This window comes from Acomys minous (assembly GCF_964271855.1).
Source record: "Acomys minous genome assembly, chromosome: 16".
NCBI classification, from domain to species: Eukaryota; Metazoa; Chordata; class Mammalia; order Rodentia; family Muridae; genus Acomys; species Acomys minous.
The window spans coordinates 13,732,608-13,747,725 of NC_140498.1; the positions used below are offsets into that span (position 1 = coordinate 13,732,608).

Here is a 15,118-nt window from a genome sequence, read left to right on the forward strand (position 1 = left end):
TGAGTCTCACTTGCTTTTACTTAGATCAGTGATTTCTCAACCTTCCTAATGCTGCCTCAAATAGGTAGATTCTGACTAAGCACACACACACCCAAAACGCGTGCCATGGAATGACTTGACAATAAGCCAACTAAAGAGGATCTGAACAAGCATAATGCATATCAGAAACAAGGCAAAGTACAATTAGGATGGTCTTATGTAAGAAGAAAGCAAGTTGGGGGCATGTGGAGAAAACAGGGGCCCATGTTCAGGTTAGGGACTCTGGTGGTTTGAATGAGAACCCCAATAAACTCCTATGCTTGATTACTTGGGTATCCAGTTAGTGGACCTGCTGGGGAACGACTAGGAAGTGCTGACTTGCTGGAGAAGGGGTATAACTGGGGCGGTGAGGTTTCAAATGCCCACTCCCAGCTCCCTCCCCTCCCTCCAGCTGTTCTTTCTGCGATGCCATGCCATTTCTTATTCCAAGGTCAAGAAAAAGTCAACTGACGCCTGCCCTGTCCCTCCCAGCCTTTATACTCTGCGACGTTTAATTGGGTCCCCTAAGCAATGGCCAGCTTACTTCCTAGCTTATCAATGAGCCAGCACTTACTTACCATTAAGGCAGCGCCTCCGATACTTGTGGTAGACATGTTGTGTGAAGCCATTTTCCTTGAGCAGCTCGTGGGAAGGGTGCTGGAACTTGGGCAGTGACTGAGGGGTACAGCCATAGCTGCCAACTGCAGGTGTCCCCTCTGAAGGACTGGAGCTGTGGAAACCACAAGAACGATGGCAACGCCAGTCACATATTTCCCACTGCAAGTGGTCTCTCTGACCTACCAGCCAAGGTGCAGCCTTACACTGCACTGCCCTAACAGCTACCCGCTGCACAGTGACTTCTCTGTGGGAAGTTGAGTACACTGATTGGTGACTCCCAAACCTTAAAGTAGATTTGGCAAATAAATACATAAAAATTAAAAAGTACATCCTACACTGAATAGCTAAGTCACTGAACTATGGTGCTGAGGACAGAGCCCAGTCTTGGTGGATGTGAGGCTATACCACCAAGGCCCCCGGTCCTACAGGTCTACCTAGCAGCACAGTCATCTCCCCATTTCCAGGCAGGGAATAGAAAGGTTTGGAAAGAAGTTCAGTTTCACTGTCCAAGTATATACTCAAATGGGGTTCCGTATAGCTATGTGAAAGACAGGCAGACACGATGGCCCCATGCCTTTAATCTCAGCAGCGAAGAGGCAGAATCTCTGTGAGCAGGTGGATCTCTGTGAGCTCAAGGGTAGCCTGGTCTACAGAACTAAGCTGGCCAGGGCTGTATGGTTAGACCCTTCCTAAAAACAAAAGAACAAAACACAAAGAAGTTTCCAGTTTCCAGGTCTCAGGCTAAGTTTCCTATAGTACTATATGGTTTAGTTTAGCTGGTAAGTGCCATGGGCACTGCATGCCCCCACAGACAGCCTCACTGCCATGTGTCACAGTACCTAATAGAAGCAGTCCTGGGCCTGTGCTCCCGAGAATCCATCACCCAGCCCACATGACTCTCCAGGGGGGGGTTCGAGCTGTGTCTTGTCTTTCTTTTTCGAGGCATCTGTAAAGATGAAACCAGAACTTGTTAACTATACATCTACTGCCATGATGTACATCATGGCTGTCCTTAGTATGCAAGTGGCACATCTTATTTTACAAAAGCATTTTCTTATTTTGGTACAACTGGAGGCTGAACACAAGGCTTTGTGTGCTAGGCAAGGGCGATCCTTCTAAGCTACACTTATAAGAAGCATTAGGAAAGCATTTCCCATTATCTTACAGGTGAGGTGGAAAAGCAGGAAGATGTGCCTGAGGCCTCTCATCTGGCCTGCACTCCTTCACCCTCTATAGGTCATGCCTATACTCAAGTCTATTTTACGAGCTCTCACCTAAGGATGCTGCCTGAGGGAATCTTCGACCTGTTGGCTCACACACAGTAGTAAAGCAGGCAAGACTCTACTCAGCTAAAGTACCTCACCTTGGCATCTAGAGTCCGTCCTTCTTTTACCACAGGGTAAAACCGTGATGTCTGACTAGAGTCTTTGAGCTGGGGAGTCCGGGGTGTGCGGGGAGTCCTGGCGTTTCGGTAGTTTGGCGACTCTGGGACAGTGGTTGGTAGAGAACGGGCAATGGTGGAGGGCTCAGGAGCACCAAACAGCTTGTTGGCCAGGGCATCAGTAGGAACTGCAGAGGCAGAATGGGGTCAACATGCAGGGAAATCTCTGGCTGGGATCTAATGCCTCTTACCACACACTGGGCTTCAGGCGCCCACCCCCTCACCTTGTTGGAACCGAGGTGGCCCAGGAGGAACCTCCTGGTTGGGATCCACAGGGGGCTCAGGGGTCAGAGTGTCAAATTGCTCCCGACTAATCATATTCACTTTCTTGAAGTTCTCGACTTCTTGCTGCAGATGTGAGGTAGTGGGGAAGCTGTTAGTCAGCAAGATGTTCCGGCTGGCTCAGGAACAAAGCCTGGCAAGAAACTGGTGAGGAGAGCCCTTCCTGCCCACACAGGGGATTCTAGTCTCTACTACCATCTCGCAGCCCAGCTACCTCGGCATGAAGGCACTGATCGCAAAGAGGTCAGTGCTGACCATGCTCCTCTCCTCTGGCATGGCACTGGACCAGTTGGGCAGCAGCTGCCAAGGCACGTGCTACAGACTGCCCATCTCTTCCTATGACTGTGTGGACAGTGCCAACCACTTTCATCTCTACACAGCTACCTGCCTGCTGCACAGGACCACCCAGCACTAAACATAGCCACTCCAAAAACTGACAAAAAACATCTTCCTTTTCTCCATTCCCACTAAGAAGGGTTCTTTAAAACTTTTTTATGTGTCTGACTTAAGACTAGAGATAATAGTCCAATATTTATTTTATCTTCCATAAGAGTCTGGCCAACTGCATGACATCAAACATGAGTAGTTATATAGGACAGTTTCACCCCACATGCTGTTTACACTGTATACAATATTCATTTCCTCTTGCCAAGGTTTCAATCAACCACCCCTCATACAAAGACAACAGGCAATAGACAGAGGTACCTGACCAGAGTCACATGGCCATCAGCCTTCCTCTTCTTCACATGTTACAAGAACCCCAGGCCCTCATTCAAAGCTATACTTGAGCCTCACCTTGATCTGTGAATACTCAGGCTCAAACTTCTCAGTCCATAGGTCTTGCTCATAGTAGAAGAGCCCATCATTAATGACCTTGGCCAGCTCAGCACTCATCTTGGCACGAGAAGTGTGGTTGCCTGTGCGGTCCCCCCCAGGGTGCCGACGCATGTAAGGTGGTGTTTGAGTGACAATGAGGATCTTGTTGACATCCCGGTCATCGATTTCATAGTCAGAGTCCTCATCAGACCAGGCAGTGAAGGTGTTCTTCCGCCCATCCATCTGCTCCATTTCCTCATCAAACAGGAAGTCTAGTTCTTCTTGCTCATCCTGATCTTTAGACGTCAGGGGCTGGGAAGGAAGGTGCTGAGGCAGAGCGGTTGAGTGGGAGAACCTGGGCTCCTCTGACTTCTGAAACAGGGACAGACACCAAAGGGGAATGACCTGGAAATAACACAAGTTCCCTGGACCAGGCTTCCTAGCTGTTCAAGAGTCTTTCTGGCCTCTCAGTTCAAAATATCACAACTGTAACCCTGGCAACACACGCAAATCACAGGTGTATTCTCTAGAATCAGCTTCATGAAGAAACATCACAAAGAAGTCTAGTACCTTCACTCACAGTCATTCATAAACAATCCACTTCTATTTACTTTCACAGACTACACACTAGCTATTGGGAGCAGGCACAAAGTACAGTTCATCCAAACCACCCATCATCTGTCTACTTAACACCTTGGCAGGCAGGAAGTCCAAGGCAAGCAGCCTTGCTTCAGTACCTTCAATACTTTAGGCTGGGTCCCAGCCACAGCAGATATTCACTGATTTGACGAATGAGTACCCACCCAACAGTACCAGGCTATGTTTGAAAGCCCGAATGAGCACAGCAGCCATCTGTAGTGTGGCTCAGCAAAGGCTCTAAACAGGTCCAAGGAGCACACAAGAAGGGTGCTAAGGCAGCCAGAGTTGGGTATGGTTAGGAAAAGCTTCCTAGAACAAGCCACTAAAAGGATACAGGCAGGAGCAAAGTGAGTTAGGCAAAAAGACAGCATGTTGCAAAAGCAAGGCGGAACATTTCAGTGGTCAAAGACTGAATGTGTCTGACACCAGGAGAAGAATGTCTTCCACACAGTATTCATCCCAAAGGCAATTCTCTGATGGGCCAACTGGTGTTCCACACGCAAGCCATTTCTTTTAAGGTTGAAGATAGACCATACAGGAAGAATGGGGCTAACTCTGGCTCCTGTATCTCCAGAGCTTGTGCAATTGCCTGCCTGGGCCTTTGAAGGTACTTATCCACTCAAACGTTTCTCTTGGCTGAGGCTAAGAACAGTGAGAAATTCTGGGAATGAGCAGACAGGGGAGGGAAAGGAGATGGGAGAGCCAGCTATAGTGACAAAACACACTTAGAAGCACAGAATTATACAGAACACAAATCCCAAGGTCAGCCCTGAGGCCACTTTACAAGGCCCAGACCAAAGGTCTCTGAAGAAGAAGCTGAGGCTACAAGTGTAGAGGAAATGAATATAGTGCCTGAAAAGGAGGCAGCAATTTTACTCTAAGGGCAAAGAACCTCAACAGCAGTGGCCCCGTCCGAAGTCAACACACACACTGCTTTCAACTTTCTAGGGCAGCTTGACTTTCTTCATCTTGAGACGAAACAGACTCTGCTATAACTACCAACTTCCCAAAGTCACCAGCCAACACTACAGGAAAACTTACATCCCTTTCCAGGGCCTGAGTGGTTCACATACAGAAGACTAAGTTAAGTATAGATGCCCCTTCCCACCCCCGAAAAAGTAATAGCTACAAAACAAGAATCTTAGGCCACAGCTGCACGGCCTTATCCTGTGGAAAAGCTACATGTGATCTGAGTTGGGTATCTTGAGAAAGGTTCCCCAAGACTTGAAACAGGCTGCATCAGCATTCCTATACCAGAAAAGCCACAGCCACCTGGGTTTTCAGCTTAAGACCCTCAGGACAAAGGCAGGTCACACCCACCTTTGGGCGTGCTGGTGAGGGCCGAGGCCTTTTCTTCACTTCAATCCAGCTCTCAGAATCCAGGTCTGGGAGGCTGGCAGACAGGCCCTTTGGAAGGGTCTTCAGGTTGCTGACCTCCTCTGTTTTGGTTGGCACTGGGGTGACTGCACGGGGAGAGCCAGGTGCCGACTCTGAAGAGAGAATAAACGAGGCCTCATCATCCTAGTCCTCTCAGGGGCAGTCCTGAGGTGACTGCCCACTGGAGGATAGGAAGATATCCAGCCACCACTGTGGCACCTACCTGTCTCCTTCTGGTAGTGCTGGCGAGGAACAAACTCTGGGCAGTTGAGAAGCTGAGAGAAATCGGTTTGTGAATAATCCACTATTGGGGGACCAGGTAGTGGCCACTTTTCAGGTTCTTCCCTCCTGCGGACTTTCTCCTCAACGATCTCTACCACTTTGCTGTCCTTTAGAGCCTGCAGAGGCAGAGGGGAAGGAATGAAGAGGACCACTTAAGGCAGCCCAAGATATGAACACAATCAAGTCCCTAAGTTGCTAAGTTCAGGCCAGCAGTAGTAGTAAGTATCTGATCACATCTTCCCTGATTGACAAGCACATAAAAGGTGCAAAATTACTTGTTAAGCCTGCAAGTCAACTTCCAAAAATCTAGGGAACCCTCACACAAAGACCACATGTCCAAGATTTAGGCAAAAGGCCATTCAGTGACAGTGACTGTAAACCGAAAAGCATCTGACATCATGTTGGTAATTTAAACCATAAGACAGTACATGGTATAGGCCAGGGAGAATACCAGCCCTTTTTATTTGAATTTAAGGAAACATATAGATTTATGTAATACCACTGTTGTTAAGAGTCACAGTTAAGGGCACTGGAGAGATCGCTCAGAGGTTAACAGCACTGACTGCTCTTCCAGAGGTCCTGAGTTCAATTCCCAGCAACCACATGGTGGCTCACAATCATCTATAATGAGATCTGGTGCCCTCTTCTGGTGTGCAGAGGTACATACAAGTAGAAGACTATATAAATAAATCTTAAAAAAAAAAAGTCACAGCTAAATTATTATGGATTCTTATCTCTGGATATAAGAGAGAAGGTGTGTGTGTGTGTGTGTGTGTTCCGAGACAGGGTTTCTCTGTGTAGCCTTGGCTGTCCTGGACTCACTGTGTAGACCAGATTGGCCTCGAACTCACAGAGATCTGCCTGCCTCTGACTCCCAAGGGCTGGGATTAAAGTTCAGCAAGTGGTAACACTGTTTTTATGATCAAGGGAAGAAGAATTGATACTGCAGGTGGGAGTACAGGATTCAGACCTAAAGGGTTTCATGGTTTCACCTCTGGATCAGCCACCCTACTTCTAAATTTTTATTCCAAAGATAGAAAGCTAAATACACAAGACCATCTGTTTAGACATATGCTGTTGTATATTAGTAAAAACTGGAAGCAGTTAGGAGCACACACTGGCTGCTCTTCCAGAAGATCCAGGGTCTGTTTACAGAACCCACATGGCTGCACACAGCATCTATAAATCTAGTCCCAGGAGGAATTCACTGCCCTCTTCTGGCCTCTTCAGGCACTACCTGCACATAGTTCACAGACACACGCAGACACAAACATCCACACCCACACCCACTTACTTCTAAGGGACTGGAAATAGCCATGGTTTTATCTAATGGTTAAAATACCATGGATGGTGTACTGTGCAACTTAAAATAAAAATGGGAGCCAGGCATGGTGGCACACGCCTTTAATCCCAGGCAGAGGCAGGCAGATTGCTATGAGTTCGAGGCCAGCCTGGTCTACAAAGTGAGTCTAGTCTAGGACAACCAGGGCTACACAGAGAAACCCTGTCTCGAAAAAAACAAAAACAACAACAAACAAACAAAGGGGTGGGAGTGGGGGATAGCTTCTGTTTACATTACTTTGTAGTAGCTCCCAGATACATAAAATGAAACAGAAGTGGAAAATATGTGTGTGGCACATCGCCATTTACCAAGGAAAAGAGCCTATGGACAATTAGAAAGAATTTATCTGGGAGGCTGGAGAGATAGGTCAGCAGTTAAGAGCACTGTCTGCTCTTCCAGAATCCTGAGTTCAATTCCCAGCAACCACATGGTGGCTCACAACCATCTATAATGTGATCTAATGTCCTCTTCTGGCATACAGGTGTACATGCAGGCAGAACACTGTATACAAAATAAATAAATAAGTCTTAAAAAAGAAAGGAAAATGATGTATCTGCCAGGCATAGTGGCACATGCCTTTAATCCCAGCACTGGGGAGGCAGAGGGAGGCGCGACTCTGTGAGTTCAAGGCCAGCCTAATCTACAAAGGGAGTCCAAGACAGCCAAGATGACAGAGAAACCCTGTCCAAAAAAACCCAAAAAACCAAAAAACAAAGCAAAACAAAACACCAAACAAGCACACAGAAAGATTTTATCTGTGTTAATGGGTGGTATTGGCATACACCTATAACACCAACATTTAGTAGGCAGGGTGAGTTCCAGGACAGCCAGAGCTACACAGAAAAAAAAAATCTTAAAAAAAAAAAAAAAAAGCCAGAAGTGGTCCACACCTATAATCCCAGCATTCAGAAGGCAGAGAGACATGGATATCTCTGTGCTCAGGGCCAGCTTAGTCTACATAGCAAGTTCCGAGACAGCCAAGGCTACATAAGAGAAACTCTGCCTCAAAACAAAAACTGCGCTGGCGTGTGGGTTCCTTTCTCTGGGAGGCTTAGCTGAGAATCCGGTCACAGAGTTTTCTTCAGCTTTTTGGAGGCTAGCTAAAGAAGGCCTTCTGGGCAGGAAGGGAGTGCTGACGGCTGTGCACAGCTGGGTAGAGACAATAAAAATCTGCCTATGGCTTGTGAAAGTGCGGCCAGACTGCACTTGATTAAAATAAAAACAGTCAAGAGTCAAAGCACTAGATTTTAATTCACTAAGCTTAAAGATAAAAGAAAGACAAGGACAGAGAGCTACAGGGGAGAAATGGGGAGTGTGTGCCAAACCTTTGGAGACAATCCCAGGTCACTTGGGGTGGCGGTGGGGTGTTGTCTCCAGGGCGCCTTTGACATGTTTTTCTTCAAACAGCCAGTTTTTGACACCTTTTGTGTGGGTTAGGGTCGGCAGGAACTATCTTTTTTAATACATTTGGGTCTGATCACCTATGTCTGCTTACCGGGAAGGAGAGTCTCCTCCGCCTGCAGACAAGGGCCCACAGTGGCTCGCCTTTAATCCCAGCACTTGGGAGGCAGAGGCAGGCTCTGTGAGTTCGAGGCCAGCCTGGTCTACAAAGCAAGTCTAGGACAGTCAAGGATACACAGAAAAATCCTGTCTCGGAAAAAAAACAAAAACAAACCAACAAGCAAAAACCCCAAAACTCTGTGACCCAACAGCAACTATATATATATATATGTATGTATGTATGTATGTATGTATGTATGTATGTATGTATGTATGTATACACACACACATTTTAATTAAAATTCAGTAAGTTTTAGAACTATTTTACATACATGCAGGCATAACACCAATGCACATAAAAATAAATTTAAAAAACAAAAAACAAACTATTGCACTAACCAAGGACAATACAAATGGTAAACACCTACTCTGATCTAGCCAACAGACAAGATATTCTCTGCATTTATGGGGAGAGCAGGGACTAACTCTGACATGAACTCTGGTGCCCCATATTTGATGACTTCCCCTTGCTGGGAAGCCCTGGTGGCACTCAAAGAAAGAATAGGCAAGCTACCAAGATGAGACTTGATATCCTGTGACCATAAAGTAGGGGAGGAGATCCCCCTCAATCATGGACCTAGGGGAGGGCAATAGAGTGGGGGTGGGAGGGAAGGAGGAACAGGAGGATACAAGTGATGGGAGAACAATTGAGTTGTAATCTGAATAAATAAAGAAAACTTACTACTTTAGACATGATCAGAACGTGCTGCATTGTTTTGTTTTGTTTTTTAAATGCTATTTAGGTTTAGTTTTGGGAGGATTGTTTGTTTGTTGGGGGGGGGGGCGTGAGAGGAGCCTGGGGTATGGGTATGATAGTCTCATGTAGCCCAGTCTAGCTTTAAATTCATGTAAGTGAGTCTTGCCTTGAATTCCCTCAGCATCCCAAGTGCTGGTATTACCAAGCATGAACAGCCATCTCTGGCTTTCCTCCAATCCCAAGAACTCAGAAAATGGGTCTCTCATAGGTTGTGTGTGTGTCTTTCTTGTAGAAAGCTACAATTCAGTTTCCAGTACTATACTGGTCAGTTCGTGACCCCCCTGTAACTGTAGGGGATCTGATTTCCTCTTCTGGCACCTGTATTCTCCTATATAAACTTACACACATACACATAATTCAAAAGATATCTTAAAAGAGAAAAAATATGGCCAGGCATGACGGTGCACACCCAGGGATTGGAAGGCAGAGGCAGGTGAGTCTAAGTAGGAGACTAGCTTGGTCTACAAAGTTAATTTCAGGACAGCCAGAGCTACACAGAGAAACCCCGTCTCAAACAACCCAATCAAGCAATAATACAAGTAAGGTTACAGACTATCAGAGGTGAATGCAGAAGAGGTTTAAAAAAAAAAAAAAGACAATCACAATACTTACGTAAAAACATTGAAACCATGTGTTTTTCTACTTAAATTTCTTAAAAATCGAGAATTATGAGACTGATATAATCCTCAAAGTTTGAGTGGAAAATGAAACTAATACATATCAAGTTAAAGACATAGTATCACAAAATATATTTTTATGACTTGGCATGACATTAATCTGCCCAGTCTATAGTACTAGTGAATGAGTCATAATTACAGGAGCAATATGTACACACTGCGGATTAAAATAAATTAATTGGCAATTTGGGACATGGAATTTAAAAAAAAAAGAAAGAGAGCTGGGCACGGTGGCACACACCTTTAATCCAGCATTTGGGAGGCAGAGACAGACAGGTTTCTAAGAGTTCCAGACCAGCCTCTGTCTACACAGCAAGTTCCAGGACAACTAAGTGCTACATAGTGAGACTTTGTCTCTAAAAAGGAAAAAAGAAAATTATCGCCTATTTTACTTTACTTAACCTAGAAACAATGACCAACCAAGTAGCAACAGCAACCCTATGACCACACAAGGTATCTAAAGTCCAGTTCTTCTGAAGAGAAATTACTTTTGCTTTAAAAATAGCCCACTTGGAGCACAATGCAGTATGGCCTTACTGATCAAAAAGGAAGTTTGATCCCACAATGAACTGAGAAAATATAGGATAATTTACATTGCCTATAACATACAATGCTAAAGAAAAGGTCTTCAAGTCCTGCCTTTGAAGGATACGGGGAACCACTCACTCTGCTCGCAGACTGAAGATGGTCAAGCCCATAGACAGGTGCTTTCTATTCTACTTCTTGGGAACTGAACAAGTGAGAAGCAAGTATTTCCAAACTAATTAAGCAAAGATTGACTGAAAGGATTAGAGAACCACTAACCCAAGGAAACCACCCAAGGAAATCATCCCTGTAATAACAGCAGCAGTTTTTATATCAGGAGGTAGAATGTAACATGCCACCCAAAAGAAGACATTAGCCATTTACAAAGCCCTGAATCTCATTATGCCTTTAGACACCAAGTTACTCAAATCAAGGCTAGAGGAAATGAGCATATGTCACACAAGACATGCTATCTGGTATAAGATACCTGACCTAGTTTACTCAACAAATAAATAGCAAGGAAGATTAAAATGTTAGAAGGTCACAAGACAACACACAGATCTGATCTGGACTCTTGATCTTTACAAACCATTTTTTAACAATATTTGGCAGCAACTGGGGAAAATCTGAAGCTGGATATCTGACAGTATTAAAGAACTGTTGCTGTCTGTAGGTGTGATATTGACACTGTGGCTGCTGAAATGCTAGATTTTCTAGAAAGACCTACAAGGTATGAGCAAACGCAGATGGAATGAAGGGTACACAGGAAAAGACTGGCTGTAGCTGACTCTTGCTGAGGCTGGTGCAGCACTCACTGTACCACAGCGGCACCTTGGGACTCAACAGAAGCAGTTAGTGGGGGAATTCTCCAGGTTTAGCTACCAACTCAGGACTCACAGCTGGAGAACTTATTTTCCCACCATCACCCCCAGGAGGAGACATACCGCAAAGATGAGTGAAATGTCAGTGGTTAGGGCCTGTACACGGTGAAAGGAAGCAATAAGGGTGATGGGAAGAAAGCCATCAGCATCCATTTTCCGTCTCAGGAAGAAGTCTCGCTCTAAATTGTCCACACTGAAGTAGTATTCACTAAGTGGAGAGAAAAAAACCACACTCAGACTCAAACTTCCCCTAAGTTGGTCTGTTTGTCACTTGCCTATCTTCTGCCCACCGACGCTTTAAGAACTCCTGACCCCAAGGACCTATACCCAACTAAGATGGTCCTTGGCAACGGGCTATGGGCCTTCCTTGCTCCCTATCCACCCCAGCAATCCTACATCTCTGGTCTTTTCAAAGGCAGTATTTCTGAACATGTAGGTTGTGACTTCCTGGTGTGTGTGTGTGTGTGTGTGTGTGTGTGTGTGTGTGTGTGTGTGTGTGTGTGTGTGTGTGTGTGTGTGTGTGTGTGTGTGTGTGTGTGTGTGTGTGTGTGTGTGTGTGTGTGTGTGTGTGTGTGTGTGTGTGTGTGTGTGTGTGTGTGTGTCCCCCTTTCATAGGGGTCACCTAAGACCACTGGAAAACATAAATATCTACATTGCAATTCATAACAATAGCAAAACTACAGTTATAATGTAGCAACAAAAACAATTTTATGCTTGGGGGGGTCACCACAACATGAGAAACGTTATTAAAGGGTGGCGGCACTAGGAAGGTTGAGAGCCACTGGCTTAAATGCTGAAAAGAAATGATATGCTGTTACTTTGAGTCAAATCACCCTTTCTGCCTTTCAACTATCCCAGGTGAGCCCAACAAACTAATCCTCCTTTGAAAGTCGTTCCAATACTATTCTGCTCCTAAACACTAACCCTCTAACCACACTACCTGCTCCCTTATATGCGTTCTCCTCTGGTCTGTGAGCCAGCACCTTAGTATAGTGAAAGTAAAGTATTATAGCCAGACAGAAACCGTTTTAATCCTGTGCTTTGTTACTAGCTATGACTTAGGATCAATAACTGGCCTGCTGTTTCACAGCCTTAACAGTACTACTACAACTGTTGCTCATTAGATCCTGTTCTGGGCCCCATTCTAGCATGGCCCCAGAAAAGCCTGCATACTCACATCTGGCGCTTGATATAATCCTTGAGCAGCTCCTGGTCCACACTGTAAATCTCAGTACTGCTGACATTGTCAAAGTAGTAAGTGATATTCATGTACTTGGGGGTGCGGGGTCCCTCTGTACCATCAAACTTTCGGTAACCAAACTGGTAGTCAAAGTGTGCTACAGGAGGAATGGACAATTGTTAGAGAGAATATCCATGCCTACTACCCCTGCCGCAATCCCTTGGACTTCCCGGAGCCCAAAGGGGCCTCACGTACTTCGAGTGCCACCCCGTCCACGGCCCCGTCCACGACCACGCCCCCGTCCACGGCCACGGAAGGAAGCCCGCGCCCCACCAGCCCCATCACTCTTCACACTCGATGTCTCATCCTGGTCGTGCCAGGCAGGCTCCGGTTTGGTCTCTGGTTGCCAGGCTGGGGTGGGTGGGGCCACAGGTACCGGCATATAGGTGGCAGGTTCAGATCCTATGGTGAGAAGGAGCACAAGGTAAATCCTGAGCGTATCCTCCTCACCCAGACCCTCCATAGCAGGCAGTGCGTACCTTTGATCTCCCCTCGGCTAACAGGTGTGTGTCTTGGCTCCTGCGGGCGAGTGGGGCGTGAGGCCAATTTCTCTCTAGGTACTTCAGGCTTCATGTCTATTTGCAACGGAACCCACTTGTGTTTGTTCCCTGAGGGACAGCACGGGCATGTCAGAGAGGCACGTCAGGCCCTTCTCAGACATGGCTTTTTCCTTCTCCCAAAACTTTGGCCCAACTATCCATCTGGTAGCTACAGGCACATTCTTTCTAAACACTGGGCCTCTATTTTCTTTTTTTAAATCAATCTCTCCTCTCTTCTTCTCCCCCCTCCCCCCGCACCCTCTCTCTCTGATTTCTTGAGACAGAGTTTCTTTGTGTAGCATTGGCTATCGTGGACTGACTTTGTAGATTAGGCTGGCCCCGAGCTCACATCGATCCATCCCCCTGCCTCTGCCTCCCAAGTGCTGGGATTAAAGGCATGTACCACCACACTCAAGTTTTAATCTCTTAAATAAGGAGGCCAGTGGTTCCCTCGTTCCAAGAGCCATTCTCACTTTCTGGAGACAAACACCTAGCTGCCCTGAATAAAAACTAACTTTCCAGGCTCCTTTCACATATGTGCCACATCACTGCCTGAGAGGACTATGTGGGACCAACTCTAGGTGGGGTGAGCAGGAATCAGGGAGCCATCTTGGATGGAGAGAGACTGCAGGGCTAAGTAAGTTAAGCGTTGCCACCCTGCCCGGCATGGTGGTACACGCCTTTAATCCCAGCACCTGGGAGGCAGAGGCAGGTGGATCTCTATGAGTTCGAGGCCAACCTGGTCTACAAAGCAGAGCCCAGGACAGACTAGGCTACACAGAGAAACCCTGTCTTGGAAAAGAAAAGTTAAAAAAAAAAAAAAAACATGAGTTGTCACCTTAAGCCTGGCCTGCAGACACCAATTGGGTCTATGAGGGAAAGCAGCCAAGCCAGTATCATTTCATCAGATGTTAGAAACTCAGAGTAATGTAAAAGCCTGTTTAGGAGGATATGTACTAAAGTTGAGAACACAACTGTCCCAAGCAGTCAGCCACCTTGTGGCCTCAAGACCCTCCAACAGCCGCCAAAATTCTATCCTTTAAAAGTTCTGAAGCCGGCTGCTCGCCTATAATCCCAGCACTCGGGGAGGTTGAGGCAGGTGGATCTCTGTGAGTCTGAGGCTAGCCTGGTCTACAAAGTGAGTTCAGGACAGCCAAGGCTACACACAAAAGAATCTTGTCATGAAAAACCAAACGGGGGAGTTCTACAAAGCACACCTCCCAGGTCCTGCCCAGGCCACTTACCTTTCTTCTTCTGCCCGCCTCGCTGACAGTCCTCATCCCCATTTTTTTCCTCCCCTGATTCGTCTGACTTTGTTTTGGGGCTCTCCTTACTATCACTTCCATCTCCTTTCTCTTGCTCTTTCATATCCTTCTTGGGTGGCAGCTTACGGGCGGGCTGAGGCTTGTGTGACTGTGGCTGCAATAGACAAGTGGAGAGAGTACATATTAGAGCCTCTGGGCTGGAGAAAGAACACATGGTCCCTGGGAAGGTGTGAGGGCAGGCTGCACTGATCTATCCTAAGGCCTAACCTTCATACTGAGACATTTTTACTTCTAGGAAAGGCCACACTGGCTATGAAGTAGAAAGAACAACTCATTTCTCTAGTTTACCAAAATCCATGGGGTAGAAGAAATACTGACCATGGCCTGTCTGTATAGTAATGGCATTATCCACTGAGGTGGTCATTAGCTCACAACAAAAGTGCTGAGAAGAACAGGACCAACCAAGAGTCTCTTCTGTTTCTGTTAAGAGTCTACTGAGCTAATTACACTTATCCAAACTGGAGCCAATGCTTCACCTGATACCTCTTCTCAATCATTCATAGAAAAACTTGGCACAGTAATGGAGAAATATGGGCTTTGGAAAACTACAGCCTAACCCATTGAGCCACCAAGAGCTACTAACTCTGGGAATCAGATTTCTGGAAGGCAAAGAGGAAATGAACATTGCTGGGTGGGCAACTCTGAAACCAGGCAAAGGCTCATTATTTGTTCAGATTGGAAAAGGGTTGGTGTTCTATGTTATACAGGCTGGCCTTGAAGTCTTCGACTGAGTAGTCATCCTTCCTTCGAGTAGCTGGGACTACAGAAGCACACTCTTGTGTCCTGCCAAACCTCACCG

General features: G+C 46.2%; 1 protein-coding gene across 4 annotated transcripts in view; it reads right to left on the reverse strand.

Annotated features, from left to right (window-relative positions):
- Positions 1-15,118, reverse strand: part of LARP1 (La ribonucleoprotein 1, translational regulator) — a 50,746-nt gene that overhangs the window by 7,654 nt on the left and 27,974 nt on the right. For 3 of the 4 annotated variants that reach the window (XM_084761152.1, XM_084761155.1, XM_084761154.1), the window contains exons 4-15: positions 14,239-14,413; positions 12,935-13,063; positions 12,651-12,857; positions 12,393-12,552; positions 11,279-11,423; positions 5,415-5,589; positions 5,135-5,304; positions 3,155-3,547; positions 2,302-2,425; positions 2,000-2,205; positions 1,476-1,582; positions 597-748 (exon numbers count right to left, since the gene is read on the reverse strand). In XM_084761152.1, coding sequence (XP_084617278.1) covers positions 597-748; positions 1,476-1,582; positions 2,000-2,205; positions 2,302-2,425; positions 3,155-3,547; positions 5,135-5,304; positions 5,415-5,589; positions 11,279-11,423; positions 12,393-12,552; positions 12,651-12,857; positions 12,935-13,063; positions 14,239-14,413 — 2,143 coding nt within the window. The remainder of the gene's footprint in view (positions 1-596; positions 749-1,475; positions 1,583-1,999; positions 2,206-2,301; positions 2,426-3,154; positions 3,548-5,134; positions 5,305-5,414; positions 5,590-11,278; positions 11,424-12,392; positions 12,553-12,650; positions 12,858-12,934; positions 13,064-14,238; positions 14,414-15,118) is intronic. The other variant, XM_084761153.1, reaches the window with a different exon arrangement.